This window comes from Entelurus aequoreus, linkage group LG24 (assembly GCF_033978785.1).
Source record: "Entelurus aequoreus isolate RoL-2023_Sb linkage group LG24, RoL_Eaeq_v1.1, whole genome shotgun sequence".
Taxonomy (NCBI): Eukaryota; Metazoa; Chordata; class Actinopteri; order Syngnathiformes; family Syngnathidae; genus Entelurus; species Entelurus aequoreus.
The window spans coordinates 34,048,186-34,073,147 of NC_084754.1; the positions used below are offsets into that span (position 1 = coordinate 34,048,186).

General features: G+C 39.9%; 1 protein-coding gene across 2 annotated transcripts in view; it reads right to left on the reverse strand.

Moving 5' to 3' along the window:
* Positions 1 to 24,962, reverse strand: part of LOC133641745 (growth arrest-specific protein 2) — a 62,418-nt gene that overhangs the window by 25,826 nt on the left and 11,630 nt on the right. For both annotated transcript variants that reach the window (XM_062035708.1, XM_062035707.1), the window contains exons 3-4: positions 19,480 to 19,607; positions 2,884 to 3,025 (exon numbers count right to left, since the gene is read on the reverse strand). In XM_062035708.1, the coding sequence (XP_061891692.1) occupies positions 2,884 to 3,025; positions 19,480 to 19,607 (270 nt within the window). The remainder of the gene's footprint in view (positions 1 to 2,883; positions 3,026 to 19,479; positions 19,608 to 24,962) is intronic.

Genomic DNA, 24,962 nt, shown 5'->3' on the forward strand with positions numbered 1-24,962 from the left:
CATTCTTTGAGAAGCCTCCATTTTACTAATGATTTCCAATGTTGCAAAAATGTGTAGAGCAAAAATTAAAATCCAACATTTCTGTCAACGAAGATTTGAGTCAGCCTTTGATAGTAGGCTAATATAGCTAATGTAAACACTTACATAATGTGTTGCCTTCATTATAACACTTATATAAGACTTAGAATTTTTTGCGGCTCAAGACAGGTTTTTTTTTGGTATTTTTGGTCCAATATGGCTCTTTCAACATTTTGAGTTGCCAATCCCTGTTCCCTAGCATGCTGTTTTGTACCGTTAATTTTTTTCTATGGCATTCCTGCCTGGCAAGACCATCAGCATGATTTTAGAAATACAGTGGTGCCTCAATTTACGAATACCTCAACATACCAGTATTTTGAGATACGAGATGTCTCTCTGCTTCTTGTTATGCTTTAAATTGCGAGCATGATTTAAGTTACGAGCTTCCGAGCAACTAGATGGCGTAGCCAATGCCACAATTAAAGGCTGTTAGATCTTACTTGCTCGCAGGAGCGTAGAATCAAAATCCAACGTCACCACTACAGTGGTATGTTTACATCCTTAAGATACAAATTATTGCATGAATTTGATTGAAACACGCTTTTTAAAACACATGTAAAACCTTATTGAGGTTTTTTACTTTTTAAAGATGTGATTAACATATTTAAAACCGGGGTCTGCAACCCATGGTTCTGTAGCCGCATCGGCTCTTTCATGCCTTCACCCTGGCTCCCTTTTGCTTGTGTCAATAAATAATGGCTATTTCATTTTGATTGATTTTATTTTATTATTTAGTTTGTTTTAATGTAACAGTTATTTTGGAGAGTGATCTTATAATATAAAAGTGCAACTTATTTTAATATTTTGTTGATGTAAATGTATGTCACACCCCCTATACAACATATTTTTCTGCCAAGCAGTTGTATTGTATTTAGTGGTCAACATCTGGTAAGCTGGCAATGGGCAGGTCAAAAAAAAAAAAACAATTCTGTTGAAAATAGAACATTTAATGCTTCATGGACAGATTAATTTGCTTTGACTGTTGACAAGGTTGGTTCACATGTGTGCTTAATATTTGGGGAGAAAACCGCAAACAACAAAAAAATCTAATGTTAAAAGACATTTCTAGGACATACACACAGCATTCGTGGAAAAATACCCGGCTGGAGATGACTGAAAAGAGCCGTTTCGGAACTGCTACGGAAAGTTGATCAGAGCAAAAATACTTGGTGAGGTTGTTTTCTGTCTAGTGTTTGATTTCAGTAAAACTATAAGTGGTGTTATCGTCATGTCATGGATGAAATATTTTAAACTTTAGGGTTTTATTTGGTTGTAAATGGGCTCAAATGGCTCTTTGTATGCTGATGGTTGCCGACCCCTGATCTAGATGAACCTCCTAAATAAGTTGGTTTCGTTTTGAAAAATAGAAGGATGGATAATACGAATCATAACGACACATCATTTTTTTATTTATGATTATATGTTTATTAGTGCATCTTATGGGAGTTAAGACTGTCTCTGTTTCTTACTTTAATGAAGGGTCTTTAAATGCACCAAAGTCAAGTGCAAGAGATGCAAAAGTAAAACTTGTACATAACTTTTTCCTATGCTGCCATAACTTTTTGCTATCACCTCAACCTAGTTCCAAAATGTTGGTGCTGTGTGTGAATGCTTAAAGCTGAACTTTGATGATGTTATGACGTCTGTGTTGAGTGAAATCTCTGCACTGCTGACTTGTCTCCACTCAAGATGATTCCCTTGCAGGCCCCACTATGGACTGGACTCTCACATTATTAACCGTATCCACTCGGCATCCATTTGCGATCCCCTCCAAGGTTTCTCGTTGTTCCTATTGGGTTGAGTTTTTTCTTGCCCTGATGTGGGATCGAAGCCGAGGATGTCGTTGTGGCTTGTGTAGCCCTTTGAGACACTCGTGATTAAGGGCTATATAAATAAACTTTGATTGATTGATCGAAATCTTCGAAGTTAGGTTTGCCGCTATGCAGGTGGAACGAACCATTTTGTATTTTCCAAAGGGAGATTTTGTTTCACCGATATGCTAGATTAATATGAACTTTTATGACATGTTTTGAATAAATTACACATTTAAATGGCAGAAAAAAACGCATGTGTTTTGGCCCCAACACAAAGTCCCCACTTCGACGTCATTGCTTGCTTACATTAGCTTTCAGCTAAAGATACAAAAAAATACAAATTCCAGCCATTGGAGCCAAACCTTTAGCAGTGGTTCAGCTCGAGGCTTGCTCCTCCACCCACAACTGTGCTTAATACGCATGCCCGAAACTGTTCTCGGTGTCCTGGGGGCTCTGTTGCTCTGCTGCACTACCAATCAGCGATGTCCTCGCCACTCTCGCTATTGATTAGTAACTCTCCCTGCAAATCACTTTTTACTCGCTGCTATCTCAGTTTTCTTGACCAGCCTTCTCTCTTCTGTAATTTAACTCATTGTACACTTTGGATCTAAAGGGACGGGAAAACGCCAATCAGAACAGACTAAAAAGGATTTCAAAGTTCTCTTCAGTCTGCTGAAAGAGGTAAATGCTGTACTGTACTCATTTGTATTGCTATTGTGTTGTTTTCCAAACATTTCTTATCTATATGTTATGATTTTATTTTTATAAGGCATGTTACGTTTTAAAATGGTGCTGTTTTGGGATGGCCAAGCACGGATTAAATTGATTAAGACTCATTCTAATGGGTGGGGGTGCTTTAAGAGACGCGTATTCCGAGTTACGTGCTTGGTCGTGGAATGCCATGTGCTCTTATGTTGAGGTAACATTGTATTCTTCACAAGATGTCCGTGGATTGGATTCTTGCGTTGCCGACGCGTGGTACAGTACTCACCTAAACCCTCCGACTCAAACAAACACGTTTCCCCAACTCCAACCTCGCGACACCAGGACAGGAAGTTGGCTGTGTTGTCCCGTGCGAAGAAAGAGCCAGAGGGCGCACTGCGCCGGCATGGAATCCTTCTGTTAGGAAGAACCTGTGAGAAATGAGCATTACGGTATATGAAAAGCCATATCAAAATCTCATGTGTCAAACATCCCAATGCACAGCTTGCAGAACCAACATGAATATGTTCCAGAACCTTTATCTCTACCACTTCATTCTCCATTTGGTGAGAGGCTCCTGTTTCATCTCTGGGTTGTGTCGTACCGATCAATATTGGAGCTGGCGTCTCAGAATAGTAGGGCTACTTTACTGAGGCTCACTATAGTGATTAGGGATCAGATGACATGCTCACAGCTTCCCACACCCTCTCCGCTTGGGAGATTTATGCGCCTAACTGTGGTTTTTATGCAGGATATGCGTGTCTCTGCTATGAGAAAGGTGAAATGAGCTCATGGGAGAAATATGCAGACTTTTGTGGGTATTTTTCTTTTCTTTCCAGAGCTCTCCTACTGGCAGTTTTTGTCTGGGGGTCCATACTGTCAATGAATGACTTTCCAGGAAAAATAACCTTGGCCACAATTCCATTAATTGTGCGATCTAACAACCAGTGTACTTCTTCCTGCTGTTACTTTCTGAATTAGACAGACACTGGCAGGTTGCAGTAACGTGACCTAGAGACATTTCCGGTTCTGGCACTGAAGGACACGTATTCAATGTAGAAGTATTTAAGTTCCATCTAAAAACTCATTTGTATACACTAGCCTTTAAATAGACCCTGCTTTTAGACCAGTTGATCTGCCATCTCTTTTCTCCTCCGCCCCCTCCCCTGCATGGAGAGGTTATTAGGTGACCACAGATGACGCGTTAGCTGTTCAAAGTCGGGACCCGGGGTGGACCACTCATCTGTGCATCAGTTGGGGACGTCTCTGCGCTGCTGACCTATCTCCACTTAAGATGATCCCTGCTGGCCCCACTATGGACTGGACTCTCACACTATTAATTAGATCCACTCGACGTGCGTCGCACCGTTCGCCCAGGGGTGGGGTCCCCACATCTGCGGTCCCCTTCAAGGTTTCTCATTGTATCCCATTGGGTTGAGTTTTTTCTTGCCCTGATGTGCGATCTGAGCCGAGGATGTCGTTGTGGCTTGTGCAGCCCTTTGAGACACTTATGATTAAGGGCTATATAAATACACTTTGATTAATTGATTGATTGAATATAGCTATAGCGTACATTTAGCACCATATGCGCAGATATCAGAGTATTTTAACAGTTTAGAGGCAAACGTACAAGCAAGATATCATTCAAATTAGCTGAAAGAGATGGAATGCGCTCTTAAAAAGAAAGATTTTTACAAGATTCAATGTCAACGAAGTTGACTTTCCAGACTATCTGGTCGCCCAGACTTACTTCTACACTCGCAAAGAGTTTAAGTGTAAGTACAAAAGTATGGAGGCATATCATTAGGCACTAAGGATATTGAAAGAAATGTTAGACTTATTTATTCATGGATAAGTACCGTACTTGATATACATTAATAGATCTGGGTCGTTATTAATCGAAGTTGTCAAGCAATTCGTTTTTATCAGCACAAGTGTCCAACTCTAAGCCCGGGTATCAGCTCTGACCCGCCACATCATTTAACAGTGCATGGCCTGCGAAATCCTGGAAAAATATACGTCAGTAAAGTACTTTATCTTTTTTTACTAAATGTATTTGTACTTTCCATTTTGACAAAAAAAAATGCATGTACTGTATGCAACTGCATACAGTACATGCCTAAATATTATCTAGTAATGCAACAAATATTATATTATTGTTGGTGCTCATCAAAGTGGATAGTCTGCTCGCTCCCAACGCTGCTCGCTCAAAGCAGCTAAGTGCTATCTTTGAGTTTCTAATTGTTTTACAGCTTACTTTAGCCCTTCTCTAACACATCTAGTAGTCTTATTGAACTTAAAAAGCACCCACTCTCTCTGTTTCACTGCTTCACTTTCAGCTCGCGAAGCTAAGCTAGTACAGGTCCGGAGCCCTCGCTCCGAAGAGAGCAAGAACTCGACTCAGTGAAAGAAATAACGTAAATATGGCTTCATGTTCTTCATGCACTCTTCTTGTGGATAGTTTGTCCCTGCGAGAGGGCTGTGTCTGCTAGTTAGAGCAGAGTAACTTCATAACTTTAGACTCTGCGGACATGTTTGCTAGCGTTTGCCGTAGCAAGCTAACCAGCCCGGTTTGTAGCAACCATAAACGGCCTACAAACTATGGTGATCTGGTTATGACACATAGCAGATCATCATACTTGCCAACCTTGAGACCTCCAATATCGGGAGGTGGGGGGGGGCTTGGTCGGGGGTGGGGGGGGGGGCGTGGTTAAGAGGAGAGTATATTTACAGCTAGAATTCACCAACTCAAGTATTTTATATATATATATATATATATATATATATATATATATATATATATATATATATATATATATATATATATAAATACTTGACTTTCAGTGAATTCTAGCAATATATATATATATATATATATATATATATATTTTATTATATATATAAATAAAAGAAATACTTTAATTTTAGTGTTCATTTATTTACACATATACACACACACACACACACACACACACACACAACACTCATCTACTCATTGTTGTACTTGAAAGTACAATGCTTTGTTAAGGGTTGAATTGTCCATCCTCTTTCTATTCTCTGTCACTATTCTTCTAACCATGCTGAACACCCTCTCTGATGATGCATTGCTGTGTGGCACGCACAAAAGTGCTTTCATCAAATGCACGAGAGTGTGGAATCTTCCATCTCTCCCTAGCATGGCCCAAAACCGGTCAATCCTTGCTTCCTGGGGAAGATCTTCCCTGGCAAGCAATTGGTACTCCAGTACTTGTACCCGGAGGCTGGTCAGGTCCAATCGCAGCTGCGGCAGACTTTTTTTTTTTTGGGCGTGGCCTCCTGCTCCGGCTGAATACCGGGAGTTTGTCGCGAGAAAATCTCTGTCGGGAGGTTGTCGGGAGAGGCGCTGAATATCGGGATTCTCCCGCTAAAAACGGGAGGGTTGGCAAGTATGCAGATCATGCCCTTTAGCTAGTCCTACACAATAATCTGTATGTCCGGGGGGCCGAGCATCCAACATTGAAGCTAATCTTAGGGAGATGACTTGCAACAGGCCTAGTAAACACATACGACAGGCTATTCGCACCACTAGCTACTGGAACATAGTTGTACACATCAGCTCCAATGACACTAGGATGAGACAATCAGAGATTACAAAAAGGAACATAGCGAGGACTTGTAATCTCGCCAGAAAGATGACTTGGCATTGAGTACTAGTCTTGGGCCCCCTGCCTGTGAGAGGCAATGATTAGAGATATAGCAGATTACTCTCGCTTAACAGGTTGCTGGCTAGTTTTTGTTGAGAACATAAGGACTAACATTTATTGATAAATAGCCTTCCTTCTGAGGCAAACCGGGCCTGCAGCCTTCAAATAGACCCTTTTTAGACCAGTTGATCTACCGCTTCTCTTTTCTGCTCTTCCCTTCTCTCCTGCGTGGTGAGGTTATCAATTATTATTATTTTATTTATTTTTTAAATGTTTTTTAAACATTGTGCTTTTTTAAACAGCTCAACACAAAAGGGACAAACACGATTTAATGACAATTTTAAAAAAAATGCCTGCTGTGTGTTGGTGTCTTGCCAGATTTTGTATTTTGTAGAAATACAGTATTTGTATTCCTGCTTTAGGAGCACTTGCATTCAGAGGAGGAGTTACACTTTCATTTGTAAGTACGTTTCACTCAGGAATAACACAAAATGTGGATATTCCTCAACTGATGTACAAGCATTTTTTTTTGGTGGAAATATCACAGAATAACATTACAAAAAATCTCTGACAATAAGGGATGGGTACGTTAACATTTTAATCGATACGGTACCGGTTTCCAGTACCTGGGAATCGATACAGGTACTCAACGGTACAAATGTTCGGTACTTTTGTCTGTGTTTATGTGGTAAAAATGTGTATTTATATAATGATGAAGTCTTAAAATGTTTAATTGTAACATATTTATTTATCTTTATTGATTGATCATCAAATATATCAAAACAATATCCAATTATTTGTATAGTAAAATGTTTGGAATTGTTTTGCAAAGTTCTTCAACATAACAACACTTAACTACAACAATGCAGTGGTATTTTCTTAGAATTACACACACAAAAAACCTGGAAAATATGTGCTGGGGGTCCATGGAGGCAATTAAGTTAAAACAAATAAGCAAAAGAGGATGGAGTAAAACACCAATTACATTTTTTTCAAAAGTATTAAACTACAAATGAAAGTGAAGCAAAAACTTTACATTAACATTACAAAGTACGGTACAAGGAACCGAGCTGATTATGCAAGTTAAGCAATTGCAAGTTCAAATGTAAAGCTAATGCATTCTTATACAGTAGGCTTTTTGCCTGGATCAGATGTAGAGGATGATGATGTCGCTGTTATTGTCGCCAAATGTTAACACCATTTCTTCCCCCGTGTTGTTGGCTGCAGTCGAGTCGCTAAAGGTGCCAAATGCAGGAGTTGTAGCCGTACATCTAACTTGGCTGTCAAAAAGTCTGCACTCTTCAGCTATGAGAAAAATCCTGTGTTTAACCAGCTGCTTCCTCAGATTGGAAGTATTCCCGCCACTTGCCTCGATTTTCATGTGATTTGGAAAAGACGAGCCACATTTTAGAGCGTTTCCTATTTGTCGCGGTTGAGTTTTTGTAGTTAACCATTAATGGGTTGCAAGATTACTAAGAGCATGTTGGCTTCTATATCGCCTGTTTTCCTCTCAAGTGCTAGAAAGTACTCGCCACTCGCAAGTGCTAATTCAAACACTTTGCGCAAACAAAGCACCAAAACATGGCACAGCTGGATCTGACGTCAATCGATGCCTGGTAGTACTGGCTGGTTTCGGTCGGTGCCAAAATAGTACCAGATCTGATGCCCATCCCTAATGACAAAGCATGATCGTAATGTAAGACATTTTTATTTTGGAAATGTAGTTAAACCGGATCTATAATGTAGCGCTTTTATTTTGAAGCGGGAAACGTGTGTTGATTACACTTAGATTATTCATGCAATTTATTTTGCTCTTTTACCTTAACCCCATACGGTCAGTGATCAGATCAATGCGTACGTCCGTACAAAAAAAAAGTGAGGAGACTTTGACAGTTGTGCGCCCTGGCAAATTTTACTCCAAAATGCAGCCTGAAAGAACTTTAGATAAAACTTTAAATGCAACTTGTGTGCATTTAAATGACATGCATTAGAGTAAAACATTTAAAATGTTCCCGGATTACATTCTGACAATAAATTTGCATTTGTGTACAAATATTGGAGACTTTTTTAAGCAAATTTAATTATACAAGCAAGTAATCACCTGTGATTAATCCAACTTCCAGACTGTGAGATAGATTATATATATATAAATACATACATATGCACATATACTCATTCATATACACATATAATCATTCATATATGTATATATGTATGTATATATACATATAATCTCACAAATATACATATACATACAGTTCAGGCCAAAAGTTTGGACACACCTCATTCAATGGGTTGTCTTTATTTTCATGACTATTTACATTGTAGATTGTCACTGAAGGCATCAAAACTATGAATGAACACATGTGGAGTTATGTACTCAACAAAAAAAGGTGAAATAACTGAAAACATGTTTTATGTTCTAGTTTCTTCAAAATACCCAACCTATGCTCTGATTATTGCTTTGCACACTCTTGGCATTCTCTTGATGAGCTTCAAGAGGTAGTCACCTGAAATGGTTTTCACTTCACAGGTGTCATAGTTTTGATGCCTTCAGTGACAATCTGCAATGTAAATAGTCATGAAAATAAAGAAAACGCATTGAAATGAGAAGGTGTGTCCAAACTTTTGGCCTGTACTGTATATCCATCCATCCATCCATCCATTTTCTACCGCTTGTCCCTTTCGGGGTCGCGGGGGGTGCCGGTGCCTATTCACACTCACATTCACACACTAGGGCCAATTTAGTGTTGCCAATATAAACTGTAATATATACACACACACAAATGTGTATGTATGTATACATATTAGGGCTGGGCAACGAATAAAAATTTTAATCATAGTTAATCGCATTATTTCTCTGATTAATCACAATTAACTGCATTGTATACGCAAAACCCAATAATGAATTAAAAAGTAGTGTGTAGTGCACCTTTATTGGAATATTCTCCCATATGAACAAAAGCGCCAAAACATTTGTTGTGCAAACACAATTTAAATCAGTACTTGTTAAACAGTAGCAGTTAAATAGCATATTTTATGAAAATCAACTCAAAAAATGTCAATAGAAACGTTCAAGTTTTTTGCCACTGCCAGGGTATTTTAGTTATCCTGTTTGTTATGGAAAATAAATATAATCTACATACAAATCCCTGAGCCACAATCATAACATCCGAACAGGCAATTTCTGAGGTAACAGCAGAAACATTTTCCTCTAATTTTCCTTTCCATAATGCCTCTCCTCTGTTTTCATTCTAGACAGAACATGTGAATGCAGCACCCACCTTTCATCAATATAATGCACTGTAACTCCGAGGTAATTATGCTTACCGATTGATGTCCAGTAGTCCCCACTGAGAGCAACTCCAGCTGCACGTTGTAAACTTGTCACTTTTACAGTCCTCTCCTTTTCATACAAGTCGTGTATTCTTGGTGCGTCTTGATGGCGGCTCATACGTGCTGTCACTTGTTGCGATGGCGGGCGTCTTCCACAACACTAATGGGCCTACAGTCTGTAACTATCCACTTCGCTATGGCATTTGTTAGCTTCTCTTGCTCTGGTTTATCTATATTTCTCCCGCACGCTGCATTTAACGTAGTCTGCCGAAGCCTGGCTCCACTTTCTGCTTTGTTGGATGGTTTGCTCGCATCAACAGTGTGCTTCGCGTTAAGGTGATATTTTAGACTGGAAGTACTCCTGTGATAAGAACATTCAGCTTGGCAGTGGCTACAAACCACTTTGCTTCTGTCAATTCCGCCGCCTAGAAGTACTTTATAATGAAAATGACCCTGTAAAAGTTCTGTTGAGTTACCCTTCTTCTCCATGCTTGTTTTGTTTTCTTCCGCGTTCTCCTTCCTTTTCCGCAGGAGCCAGCAATAGGCGTTAACAAAATAAAAGCATGTAAAAAAAAACGTACACAATAACGCGCGATAAAATATTTGTCGGCGTTAATAGATTGATGGGTTAATTCAAAATTAACGCATTAATTTGCCCACTCCTAATACATATACATAAACACACGCACACAGATTTACAGTACTGTTTAGTTACATTTTGAAGTTGCTTCCCTATTGTCCAGCAATGTTCACTTCCAACAATATTGAACAATATCAATAAACAGTAGGTCATTGTATTGGAGATGTATTAATTTAGTTTATTATTACTATTTTGCAAGGTTTTATTGATGCAAAACATTGCATTATACGCCAACAACGCACAAATCCATTAAATGATTAAGTTTATAAACAATCAAAAAAGTAAATAAATCATAAACAGGCGTTCAAATTGTATAATATGTTAATACAGACGTTGACAAAGTGGTCACTGAAAACGTGATTGTGTTCCACTGGATGAGAATGACAGACATAACACAGCAGCAACCGTTTTCTGTTTTTTGTTGAACTTTTTTTTGAATCACTTTATGACGGACTATCTTAGGAACTCTGAAACCTTAAAGCCAAAATCCCCGTTGGAATCATTTCCACAGGCGAGAACATTGCCTGCCCGCGGCACTTCCTGCTATAAATATTCAGGTTTTTGAGCCCAGAGCGACAGCAACCCAGCAATTTGCTTCATTTCAAAATAAAAGCGTCCAAGACATTTAGTGTCCATTTAAGCGAGACCATTTCAACTAAAATAATGGTGTTGTGGCGGATCATTTTTAGGATGACATTGTTTCAGAGACAGAAAACAAAAATTGGCCTTAAAGGGTACATTTAGACTTTTGTTTCTCTTTCATTCCATGCACATCCATATATGTTGTTAGATGATCCCATTCACAAAAACACCAGGTCAGCATCAACTGTTTACCTTCTCTTTGCTCAGCTTATATTTGTGTTGAGAATCTGAGCTATGTATTAATGTGTCTACTTGTATGTATATTTTACTTGGGGATTAATGGCATTATGAAGCTCATTATCAAACAACCTTCTGTTCAGTGGTTAGAGTGTCCGCCCTGAGATGGGTAGGTTGTGAGTTCAAACCCCGGCTGAGTCATACCAAAGACTATAAAAATGGGACCCATTACCTCCCTGCTTGGCACTCAGCATCAAGGGTTGGAATTGGGGGTTAAATCACCAAAATTATTCCCGGGCGCGGCCACTGCTGCTGCTCATTGCTCCCCTCACCTCCCAGGGGGTGAGCAAGGGAATGGGTCAAATGCAGAGGACACATTTCACCACACCTTGTGTGTGTGTGACAAATCATTGGTACTTTAACTTTAAGTGAACTTAACTTCATTTTCAAAAAGATGTTCAGCAATGTTTTATTGCAAGTTGTTTGTCTCCTAAACACTTTTATTACATGAGTGAGCAGTTTAAGAAACTCTCTGTCAATATTTAAAGATATCCTAAACATTAGGAAGTAAACATACTAATTTTACAAAACTAGAACAGGACTCAACAAAATTTGTAAACCCCAGTTGATCAGAATGTCAAAGTAATTATGTTAGGAATGATCACACATAGGCATCAAGATGATAAATGTACCGTATTTTCCTGACTATGACTATCTTTTTTTCCCCTCAAAACTCGACAGTGCGCCTTATAACCTGGTGCGCCTAATGTACGGAATAATTCAGGTTTTGCTTACCGACCTTGAAGCTATTTTATTTGGTACATGGTGTAAAGATAAGTGTGACCAGTAGATGGCAGTCAAACATAAGAGATATGTGTAGACTGCAATATGACTCAAGTAAACAACACCAACATTTTATATGTTCCGTTGAAAATATAGAACATTACACATGGCGCTCAAAAATCTATCAAAATGTTTTAGTACGACTTTGGTAAGCTATGAAGTCGCTTGATGGATTGTACTGTGCTTCAACATACGAGTATTATTATGGTGTGTGTATAAGGTAAGACATATTATCTGGCGTTTTGTTTCGCAATAATATGCAAAAGCAACTTTTCTTACCTTGCTGATCTGTATTTGTGATCTGCATAAGTCCTGAAAAATTGTGCGCATCCGCCTTTGTAGTCCGTGCCGACACCGTAGTCAATGTGCTTCTTCTTTTTCTCTATCTTCTTGTTATGGGATTTTCATCTTCTGCTGTTGCCTTTTCTAATATAAAGTAGTGTAAAGTTCTTACTTATACTGTATCTGCCATGAAAGCGCTAAAAGATACCGGTGTAGTGAGTTTACATTATTCACCCAAGGAACTTTAGTTATTAGAGAGTTCCAGTTGGACGGTTTTTCACGGGACACATGATGAGGAGATGCTGCTCCGTTATTGATTGAAGTAAAGTGTGAATGTCATTAAAACAGTTAGCTCCATCTTTTGACACTTCTTCCACTCCCGTCCTTGCACGCTACACCGCAACAACAAAGATGACGGGGAGAAGACGCTGTCCAAGGTGAGCCACGTAAATAAGACCGTCCACAAAACGGCGCATCCTGAAGCGACTGTCAGAAAGCGGCTTGAAGATGATGTGTAAAACATCATCCATGCAACATTTTGACCAAAGAACCACCATTACATGTTATGTACACCACAAGGAAGTGTTTTACATTTAGAAAACAAAAAACAAATATGACTCCTTTAATGCGCCCTAAAATCCGGTGTGCCTTATATATGAAAAAAGATCGAAAATTGACCATTCATCGACAGTGCACCTTATAACCAGATGCGGCCTATGGTCCGGAAAATATGGGTAGAAACATTATTTATGCCAGGTCTGTACATTTTTTTATGGAGCAACCCAGACAACCATGTTGCGGTTAAAAACAACAAGACATAAACAGCATAAGTCAACACACACCTTCCACACCAAGTAACAAACCCCATGTGAAAATTGTAAAAAAAAATGTCCAAGTACAATGCACATGTCAAAATGACATCCATGTAATGCCACTACAAAGCATGACGGGTCATTTGCAAAACGCTCTCTTACCACACTTGGCCATGTTTCGCAAATAATGGTTGTTTGATGTTTCTGATTGACTGCAAAACGTCGAGGAGGTCTGATGGTGGTGGGGGCGCTTAAATAACAAAGTTATGTGTTGTTGTTCAGGCTTAGTTGCTATGGCGTACTCAAATTAAAGCTTGAGCAAACTGAAGTGTCCAATTATTTTCTGAAGATATTATAAATCTTACATTCTTTTTTCATGTGCACTTTATTGCAGTTTCAGTACAATCCCTGCCCTGCATTACGGAGGGAAAAGGTGTCATGTACATGAATTTTCATGTTTGGCAAACTTCCCTCTTCAATTTGGTATTAAATCAGACTTAAATCACAGTAGTCGCGCATGTCAACTTTATCAGCACGGCACACACACACACACTCTCATAGTATTAAAGAGCCCACTGAGTCAGAGTAAATAATGACAAAAATAAAGACCATTTGTCTTCAAATTTTAACTAAGTTACTGTAACTTTCTTTATACAGTTCTGAAGTATTGGTGATTTATCTATTTAACTTATTTAGCTAAATTATCTGATGATATTACAGGCATGATTGTACATAACACATCTCATAAATGTGTACCATACCAAAATTAATAATAATAATAATAATAACACAGTTCACTAAATCGCAGATTTTTAGTTTTTTTTTTAGCTCATTGTACGTATTTTCTAGCAAAAGAAAAGACTAAATGAACTAAAAAAATATCAATACTACACAAGTATTGGCCACTAGATGAGACTGAACCAATCAGAGTGCGCTGTTCAGTATCGTGGCCACTGATTGGCTCAGCTTCAGGTAGCATTACTGTATTGACTAAACGAGTGTAAAAGGTGACTAAGTGGGTGTTATTCCATGTCTAGATGGTTCTTATAATGTTAAAAACAGTATTTGAAAGGTAGGAAAACGTTTTTTATGTCCTAGCTATGAAAATATTCAACTAATAATTCCTACTTCGCCAGAAATTAATTTATCACGGTCAGGTCTGGAACCATTTAACAGCTATAAACGAGTGTTTACTGTAATGATAATGTCAAAAGCATGGCCCCTGGCAAACTCTTTTTGGTCTATGTGGCCCACAAGTCTAAAAGTTGGTCTTCTTTAATGTATAAGGAGGAACATGCATTATTTTAGACCTGTTCGGTGGAGAGTGCCTTCAGATGACTTCTGCTATATACAACAAGGAGGTAAATGACTATTTTTTATTTTATTTTACAAAAAAGATCAATTAGATTAATACATAATGCTGGATATAGAGAACATACAAACCCTTTATTTATTAAATCACAATTATTGAAATTCAACGATTTGGCGCATTTGCAAACAGCTCAAATGATGTACAAAGCAAACTATAACCTGCTACCCAAGAATGTACAACAATTCTTCTCAACAAAAGAGGAGAAATATAACCATAGAGGAAAATCTCATTTAAAACATTTGTATGCTCGTACAACACTTAAAACCTTTAGCATATCTGTATGTGGAATTAAATTATGGAGTGGATTAAGCAAAGAAATCAAACAAAGCACCAATATGATTCAGTTTAAGAGACTGTTCAAACTACAAGTGTTCACAAAATACACAGAACGAGAATTATGATGAACATCTTGAACCCTTTTTTTTATTTGTTTTTTTTATTGAGACAAACATTATTTATGTATTTAATATTTGTTTGCTTACTATGATATATTATTTATTTATTATTTATTTGTTGACTGTTCTGTTACAGAGAACAAGGAAATTGGATAAAATTGCTATGGTATGAAAAGGGGTAGGATTAAATAAGCTCTGCTTCTTCCTACTCCTTTTCGGGCATGCGGTAATGAAACAACTGGAAGTGTGTGATGAATTACATTGTATCGTATGCAGGTTCGAAATAAACTGAAACTGAACTGAACTGAACTGAATTTTACCCTTATGTTAAAACACAATACAAGTCCAAAATACAAAAAATAACAAGCAATAGTGTTTGGCACATGAATGAAGATAGAAGATAATGGGACTGCACTATTACTGATTAATTTGTGGAGGGAACAGTTTTATTTGAACAAAAAGAGAAAATACATAAAAAAACTAAAATAAATGGACATTTTCTTGCTTTTTTTTGTTACTTTGGGATGTTGGAAATAGTTTGATTGTGACTCATATGGCAAAAATAGAAAATATTTTCATCTGGATTTGCATCGATTTTGAATATATTGCTTGTCACATGAACATTTCTAAAAAAATTGTTTTTGCGTAACGTAGAACACAATCCCTCTTTGTGCCTTTGTGCAGGTAATAACTGCTGCATATTCCCAAGTCGCCTCCCTTTACATCTGTACGTACTCAACCCTCAGCCCCTCAGACGGCGATAAAATAGATGAGATAATGATGCGGTTGCACTGCACGGACCCCGTGGTGGTAATATGACAAGCAAGAAATATCATCCTCCTCTATCGTGATACAGAAGCAGGACACATGGGGAGGATGGCGAGACAGCAACCACAAAGCGTAGTTTATCATTTCTCCTCTGCTGGAATCACTTAGTCCCACATCCCCTAAGATTATTAGGCAGCTTGAACGCAGATGGACATTTTGCTTTATTGCGGTAAGGTATAACGATCAGTCCTTTTATGACTTGAATGAAACCTAAATATGTGCATGAATAGCTGATGTCATTCTTTGTTCATGGCTCTCAGTGTGGAAGAGCACTTAACATGTTCCCTGTACGACAACAATATAATGCACACTTTTCTTCACTTAATCAAGCGTCTGCGGACATTCCTGCTTTTCTGTTCGGACACGTTGGACGTGATCAATAGCCCCTCTATTCCTGGAGGCCCTGTGTCCTCCTACTCTCATTGACCTCAAGCATTTCCTCACATGTGTGCAAAATCAGGAGACCCACCGTCATCACCACAGCCGTGGACCACCGCAAACATCAACAACTTGCACCAAAGCGCCAACAAAAGAGTCTTGTGTTTCCCATTTGCACTTTAAACAGAAACTCGAGCAGATTTTTTTTTTTCTTCCTCCAACAGAAGCATGTAATGAGCACCACATATCTGCTCAAATGTCACAACTAACTAGTTAAAACATGCAAAAGATAGCCTCTATAAAGAGGACATGCAGTATAGCCCCCTTCAAACCTGCCATGAAAAAGTGAAAAATATAGATTTTTTTATAATAATAATACAATATATAATATTTCAAAAAATATGAAAATACGAATTATAGTAAACAATAAATAAATACATTTTTATTGAAGAAATTAGATACTTCATTAGAAGCAGTGCTGCACCAGATGTTTTTTCCCCTAGAATGCTTATTATAGGGGAAATATTATAGTTGTCTATTGTTAAATTAATGTGTATAAAACATTTTTGGGTGTTCTGTTCCTGCAGGCTGGCTGTGTTGGGTCATAGAGCCCTCAGTTTGTAGTTTGTCGTGCAAACAACCGAGTGCGTGTTAATTATAATAATTACGATGGAGCACTAAAAATGGCGAGTATAGGAACAAGTAGCTGAGCATATTTGACCAAAAAAAACACAAATCAGTGCAATTACAAACCCCGTTTCCATATGAGTTGGGAAATTGTGTTAGATGTAAATATAAAATGATTTGCAAATCAAGCACCATGAGGATTCTGGCGGGAACTCTCGTTCAACCCTTTTTTGATTACGCATGCACCTCCTGGTACCCTAGCACCTCCAAAACCCTCAAATCTAAACTCCAAACATCTCAGAACAAGCTAGTCAGGTTACTTCTAGACCTCCACCCCAGATCCCACCTCACTCCTACCCACTTCTCTAAAGTGGGCTGGCTCAAGGTGGAGGACAGAGTTAAACAACTTGCACTGAGCCTAGTCTATAAAATCCGCTACACCTCCCTGGTACCGAAGTACATGTCAAACTACGTCCTTAACGTAAATGACCGCCATAACCACAACACCAGGGGGGGCTCCACTAACCACGTTAAACCCAGATTCCGAACTAGCAAAGGTCTTAACTCATTCTCTTTCTATGCCACATCAATGTGGAATGCGCTCCCAACAGGTATAAAAGAAAGGGCATCTCTATCCTCCTTCAAAACTGCAATAAAAGTTCACCTCCAGGCAGCTACAACCCTAAACTAACATCCTCCCCGGATTGCTAATAATCAAATGTAAACAATCAAATGCAGATACCTTTTCTTATGCCTTCTGATCTCTCTCTCTCTCTCTCTCTCTCTCTCTCTCTCTCTCTCTCTCTCTCTCTCTATGTCCACTACTTGATGTCCATATCCTACCCCCCCCCCCCTCCACACCCCTGATTGTAAATAATGTAAATAATTCAATGTGATTATCTTGTGTGATGACTGTATTATGATGATAGTATATATGATAGTATATATCTGTATCATGAATCAATTTAAGTGGACCCCGACTTAAACAAGTTGAAAAACTTATTCGGGTGTTACCATTTGGTGGTCAATTGTACGGAATATGTACTTCACTGTGCAACCTACTAATAAAAGTCTCAATCAAAAAATCAATCAATCAAAACGCTGCTGCCCACTGCTCCCCTCACCTCCCAGGGGGTGATCAAGGGGATGGGTCAAATGCAGAGGACAAATTTCACCACACCTAGTGTGCGTCTGACAATCATTGGTACTTTAACTTTAGTGTTGTTTTGTTTTCTTTTGTTCTTCAATGAATTGTCTTTGGGTATTTTGAAAAGCATCATATAAGCCCAAAATATTATGATCATTGTAAGTAACTCATGTTGTACAGATATTCAAGACCCTCTATTGCGGTGGTCAGCAACTTGCGGCTCTCGAGCCGCATGCAGCTCTTTAGCACCGCCCTAGTGGCGGTGCTAAAGTGGCTAGTGGAATAAGATGGGGGGGAAAATATATTTGTTGTTTCAATAATGTTTCTGTAGGAGGACAAACATGACACAAACCTTCCTAATTGTTGGAAAGCCCACTGTTTATTATGTTTGTGTGTATGCTTCACTGATGACAGTATTTGGCCACCGCCATAGTTGGTTTACATGTACAACTTTCTCCGTCGCTGCCACAGAAAGACGTGTTTAATTCCAATCCTTCTTTGTCTCATTTTGTCCACCAAACATTTTATGCTGTGCATGAATGCACAAAGGTGAGCTTTGTTGGAGTGCTAATAATCCACGCTAACATGCTATTTAGGCCAGCTGTGTGTACATATTGCATCATTATGCCTTGTTTGTAGGTATATTTGAGTTCATTTAATTTCCTTTACTTATGTCCTCTGTGTATTTAATTTATATTTGCATGTCTCATGACACATTATCTCTATGTAATATTGGCTGCATTTCTGATTTTGTGCCATTTTGTTCCAGACCACAGCAAACATTACCATGGTGTTCCAGAGTACAGCAAACATTACCCAGCTTGCAAAGATTTTAATAAATCCATTAGAAGAAGACAGGCTGTCCTTTTCTTTAACTTGGGCACACACATCTATACATTTGGCAGTTTAAAGCCAGTAATTTCCAGGAGTTATCTAATCCTCTGAGACACTTACTTAATGTGTTGCCTTCATTATAACACTTACATAAGGCTTTTACCTTTTTGCGGCTCCAGACAGATTTGTTTTTTGTATTTTTGGTCCAATATGGCTCTTTCAACATGTTGGGTTGCCGACCCCTGGTCTATTGGGTTAGTTATCTTATTGAGCAAACGGACAAATGCTAATAAACAAAAAAGGGCCCTGTGTTCATAAATGCTATTATGTCACCTTCCACAGGGGATGTAGGTTTCCATCTTTTAAGTGTCCCTGCCAGACGTATTTTTTCATTATCGCATGCTACAAGCTGCTGCCCACCTCCTCCATACCAATTTCCCAGTCTTTTTCCCACTGCAATGTTTAAATGCAGAGTTGTTGCAGCAGAGAGTACGGTTTAATTGACCTTCATTGTTTTCCTCTGTCGGATACCATATGGACATTTATTGAGCGTGAGGTTCAATATGAAAAGTCTCTATTGATCTAATTGAATGAAACCTAATATTAGCCTGTATCTGTCTTTGAACTAGATGGGAGTCAATAAAACCTGACTGCTGTCGTGCAGAAGCAATCTGTCCCCAGTCAATTAGATTAAAAAAGGAGTTGTACCTTCATGACAGTTGTTTGGGGGAGTTGCTTTGTCTGCTAAACGAATGGCAAGGGTTTGCACGGCAGACAACATGCATCATATATCTGGATTGCCACAAATTAATTGGTTTGAAAGTGATTTTGTGTCTTAGTCAACTCTAGCATTGCTGAATCATGTGATAGTCAAGGTGCACTACTGTACCTTTCTGTCATTGAGAGGCAGGTATCCACTGCTTTCCCTGAACTTCTCCTGTAGAGTCTCAGCCAGCTGGCACAGGAGGACGCCGTTGTCTAAGCGTTCCATGAAGCTCTCTGCGGTGATTTCCAGGCCTGACCAGGGGACACATAAAGTAAAAAAAGACGGACCATCCAACAGCGTAGGAAATTCACCATGAAAAATGTGGCTAGCGATGAAATATCCAGTCCGTTCCCAATGGAAGCAGTGTAAGATGCGAGTAATGGCTCTCGAGACTATACACACCTGATGGAGCTTGGCTCGGGTTAATATGCACATGTTCACTGTGTTTTTACATGAAGGCACCTTCAGGTGCTTCATTATGAGGTTGGCAAAGATGGACAGATCAAAGTGGGCATCTAAACCTGCACAATTAAGCCTCATTATCCTGTACTGTAGATTGGCAATCAACATGTGGTTTCAAATTGACTGACTTCCAGAGGTGCATTCTTTCCCAGTGAGATCATCGTGAAATAGGAGGTGGTGGCAAGGGGGTGTCTGTGGAAAGTTTTTTTTTTATCCTTTCTGTTTCTTATAGTGGGGATCTGGGGGTTCACAGCATTTAATGACTTCCAAATGTTGTATCGCACCCAGAAAAAGAGATTGCCGTCTTGAGAAATACTCAGCGAGATCCTGACTTACAGTATATGCACATGCTCCCATCAACTCCTGCTGTGAGAGGATATCATTTATCCCAGAGAGGTTGAAAAGAAGCACTTCATTTTGGCTCCTCAGTCTTATAAATGTCTCTGCCTCCCATCGCCACATGACTCATCAATATGACCGAGTGTCCTGCTCCCACTCAAACGCTAGATTTTATTTTTCCTCACCACTACTCCAACCTAAATGCTGCTTAGCATAACAGCACCTCCTGGAGCTTTACATGCACTCAAGCTTCAGAAGGCAGCTTAAACTAATACCACTTATTTAATGGCAACACTGGGATGCCTTCAGCTGGTTCCAATGCACCTGCAGATACAAGGCAGGCAGCATTTTTGCCCCAAACAAACACACACACTCACACATTTCTACAATCTTCTAGTGAAATCAGAGAATTTCAAAAGGTACAGTACAGGCCAAAAGTTTGGACACACTGTCTCATTTCAATGTGTTTTCATTATTTTCATGACTATTTACATTGTAGATTGTCACTGAAGGCATCAAAACTACAAACCCCGTTTCCATATGAGTTGGGAAATTGGGTTAGATGTAAATATAAACGGAATACAATGATTTGCAAATCCCTTTCAAGCCATATTCAATTGAATGCACTACAAAGACAAGATATTTGATGTTCAAACTCATAAACTTTTTTTTTTTTTTGCAAATAATAATTAACTTAGAATTTCATGGCTGCAACACGTGCCAAAGTAGTTGGGAAATGGCATGTTCACCACTGTGTTACATGGCCTTTCCTTTAAAAAAAAAAACTCAGTAAACGTTTGGAAACTGAGGAGACACATTTTTGAAGCTTCTCAGGTGGAATTCTTTCCCATTCTTGCTTGATGTACAGCTTAAGTTGTTCAACAGTCCGGGGGTCTCCGTTGTGCTATTTTAGGCTTCATAATGCGACACACATTTTTAATGGGAGACAGGTCTGGACTACAGGCAGGCCAGTCTAGTACCCGCACTCTTTTACTATGAAGCCACGTTGATGTAACACGTGGCTTGGCATTGTCTTGCTGAAATAAGCAGGGGCGTCCATGGTAACGTTGCTTGGATGGCAACATATGTTGCTCCAAAACCTGTATGTACCTTTCAGCATTAATGGTGCCTTCACAGATGTGTAAGTTACCCATGTCTTGGGCACTAATACACCCCCATACCATCACACATGCTGGCTTTTCAACTTTGCGCCTATAACAATCTGGATGGTTCTTTTCCTCTTTGGTCCGGAGGACACGACGTCCACAGTTTCCAAAAACAATTTGAAATGTGGACTCGTGAGACCACAGAACACTTTTCCACTTTGTATCAGTCCATCTTAGATGAGCTCAGGCCCAGCGAAGCCGACGGTGTTTCTGGGTGTTGTTGATAAACGGTTTTCGCCTTGCATAGGAGAGTTTTAACTTGCACTTACAGACGTAGCGACCAACTGTAGTTACTGACGGTGGGTTTCTGAAGTGTTCCTGAGCCCATGTGATGATATCCTTTACACACTGATGTCGCTTGTTGATGCAGTACAGCCTGAGGGATCGAAGGTCACGGGCTTAGCTGCTTACGTGCAGTGATTTCTCCAGATTCTCTGAAGCCTTTGATGATATTACGGAGCGTAGATGGTGAAATCCCTAAATTCCTTGCAATAGCTGGTTGAGAAAGGTTTTTCTTAAACTGTTCAACAATTTGCTCACGCATTTGTTGACAAAGTGGTGACCCTCGCCCCATCCTTGTTTGTGAATGACTGAGCATTTCATGGAATGTACTTTTATACCAAATCATGGCACCCACCTGTTCCCAATTTGTCTGTTCACCTGTGGGATGTTCCAAATAAGTCTTTGATGAGCATTCCTCAACTTTATCAGTATTTATTGCCACCTTTCCCAACTTCTTTGTCACGTGTTGCTGGCATCAAATTCTAAATTTGCTAAAAAAAAATGTTTATCAGTTTGAACATCAAATATGTTGTTTTTGTAGCATATTCAACTGAATAGGGGTTGAAAATGATTTGCAAATCATTGTATTCCGTTTCTATTTACACCTAACACAATTTCCCAACTATATGGAAACGGGGTTTGTATGACACCTGTGAAGAGAAAACCATTTCAGGTGACTACCTCTTGAAGCTCATCGAGAGAATGCCAAGAGTATGCACAGCAGTAATCAGAGCAAAGAGTGGCTATTTTGAAGAAACTAGAATATAAAACATGTTTTCAGTTATTTCACTTTGCAATATAAAACCATTCCTAAAGCATGGCGTAGGGCAGGTGGGATTCTTATTCCAAAGAAGAAAGACGCCGCAAACATCAGTAAGTTCCACCCAATTGCGTTGCTAAACGTGGAGGGTAAGATCTTATTCAGTGTTATTGTACAAAGGATGGCCGAGTACCTGCACAGAAATGAGTATATAGATACATCTGTTCAGAAGGCAGGAGTACCAGGCTTCTCTGGGTGCCTAGAACATGCCAGTATGATCTGGCACCAGATCCAAATGGCGAAGCAGGAGAAAAGGGACCTTCACGCAGTCTTCTTGGATCTCGCAAATGCCGTTGGCTCTGTGCCCCATGAGCTCCTCTGGACTGCCTTCAAATTCTTTAACATCCCAGACACCATCACAACCTTGGTGAAAGTCTACTTTCATGACCTGCAGTTCTGCTTCTCAACACCGGAATTTACAACCTCATGGCAGCACCTGTAAATAGGCATCATGGCCGGATGTACTGTATCTCCCTTGGCATTTACCAAGGGAGATACAGGTTATGAATTTATCGGACTGTCTGATTGTGGCTGTCCGCTCCCTGTACGATTAGTGTCAGAGCTTGGTCCGCATTGCCGGCAGTAAGTCGGACACGTTTCCAGTGAGGGTTGGACTCCGCCAAGGCTGCCCTTTGTCACCGATTCTGTTCACTTTTATGGACAGAATTTCTAGGCGCAGTCAAGGCGTTGAGGGGATCCGGTTTGGTGGCTGCAGGATTAGGTCTCTGCTTTTTGCAGATGATGTGCTCCTGATGGCTTCATCTGGCCAGGATCTTCAGCTCTCACTGGATCGGTTCGCAGCCGAGTGTGAAGCGACTGGGATGAGAATCAGCACCTCCAAGTCCGAGTCCATGGTTCTTGCCCGGAAAAGGGTGGAGTGCCATCTACGGGTTGGGGAGGAGACCCTGCCCCAAGTGGAGGAGTTCAAGTACCTAGGAGTCTTGTTCACGAGTGAGGGAAGAGTGGATCGTGAGATCGACAGGCGGATCGGTGCGGCGTCTTCAGTAATGCGGACGCTGTATCGGTCCGTTGTGGTGAAGAAGGAGCTGAGCCGGAAGGCAAAGCTCTCAATTTACCGGTCGATCTACGTTCCCATCCTCACCTATGGTCATGAGCTTTGGGTCATGACCGAAAGGACAAGATCACGGGTACAGGCGGCCGAAATGAGTTTCCTCCGCTCTCCCTTAGAGATAGGGTGAGAAGCTCTGCTATCCGGGGGGAGCTCAAAGTAAAGCCACTACTCCTCCACATCGAGAGGAGCCAGATGAGGTGGTTCGGGCATCTGGTCAGGATGCCATCCGAACGCCTCCCTCGGGAGGTGTTTAGGGCACGTCCAACCGGTAGGAGGCCACGGGGAAGACCCAGGACACGTTGGGAAGACTATGTCTCCCGGCTGGCCTGGGAACGCCTCGGGATCCCCCGGGAGGAGCTGGACGAAGTGGCTGGGGAGAGGAAAGTCTGGGCTTCCCTGCTTAGGCTGCTGCCCCCGCGACCCGACCTCGGATAAGCGGAAGAAGATGGATGGATGGATGGGTTATGAAAGTGATTGTGGCGCAAAATTTAAACCAAAGCATATCCAATGTATATTATCTGGACCACAATGAAGTGTTTCAAATGTAGAATAAAATCGCCATAGCTCCCCTTTAAATTAGTGCCACTGAGTTATTCATGCATACATTTGTCAATGCCTTGCCGCTTAACAGGAGTGAACACTAGAATGTATAACACAAGAGCAAGAATGATTACTCCATTACTCCAAATTGATCCCCTGCAAATTAGCTCACATTAATACTACTGGTTAAAGGCCTACTGAAATGAATTTTTATTTATTTAAACGGGAATAGCAGATCCATTCTATGTGTCATACTTGATCATTTCGCGATATTGCCATATTTTTGCTGAAAGGATTTAGTAGAGAAAATCGACGATAAAGTTCGCAACTTTTGCTCGCTGATAAAAAAACCTTGCCTGTACCGGAAGTAGCGTGACGTCACAGGAGGTAATATTCCTCACAATTTTCCTTTGTTTACAATGGAGCGAGAGAGATTCGGAGCGACAAAGCGACGATTACCCCATTAATTTGAGCGAGGATGAAAGATTCGTGGATGAGGAACGTTAGAGTGAAGAACTAGAGGCAGTGCAGGACGTATCTTTTTTCGCTCTGACCGTAACTTAGGTACAAGCTGGCTCATTGGATTCCACACTCTCTCCTTTTTCTATTGTGGATCACGGATTTGTATTTTAAACTACCTCGGATACTATATCCTCTTGAAAATGAGAGTCGAGCACGCGAAATGGACATTCACAGTGACTTTTATCTCCACGACAATACATCGGTGACACACTTAGCTACTGAGCTAACGTTATAGCATCGTTCTCAAATGCAGATAGAAACAAAATACATAAATCCCTGACTGGAAGGATAGACAGAAGATCAACAATACTATTAAACCATGTACATGTAACTACACGGTTAATAATTCTCAGCCTGGTAAAGCTTAACAATGCTGTTGCTAACGACGCTAAGGCTAACTTAG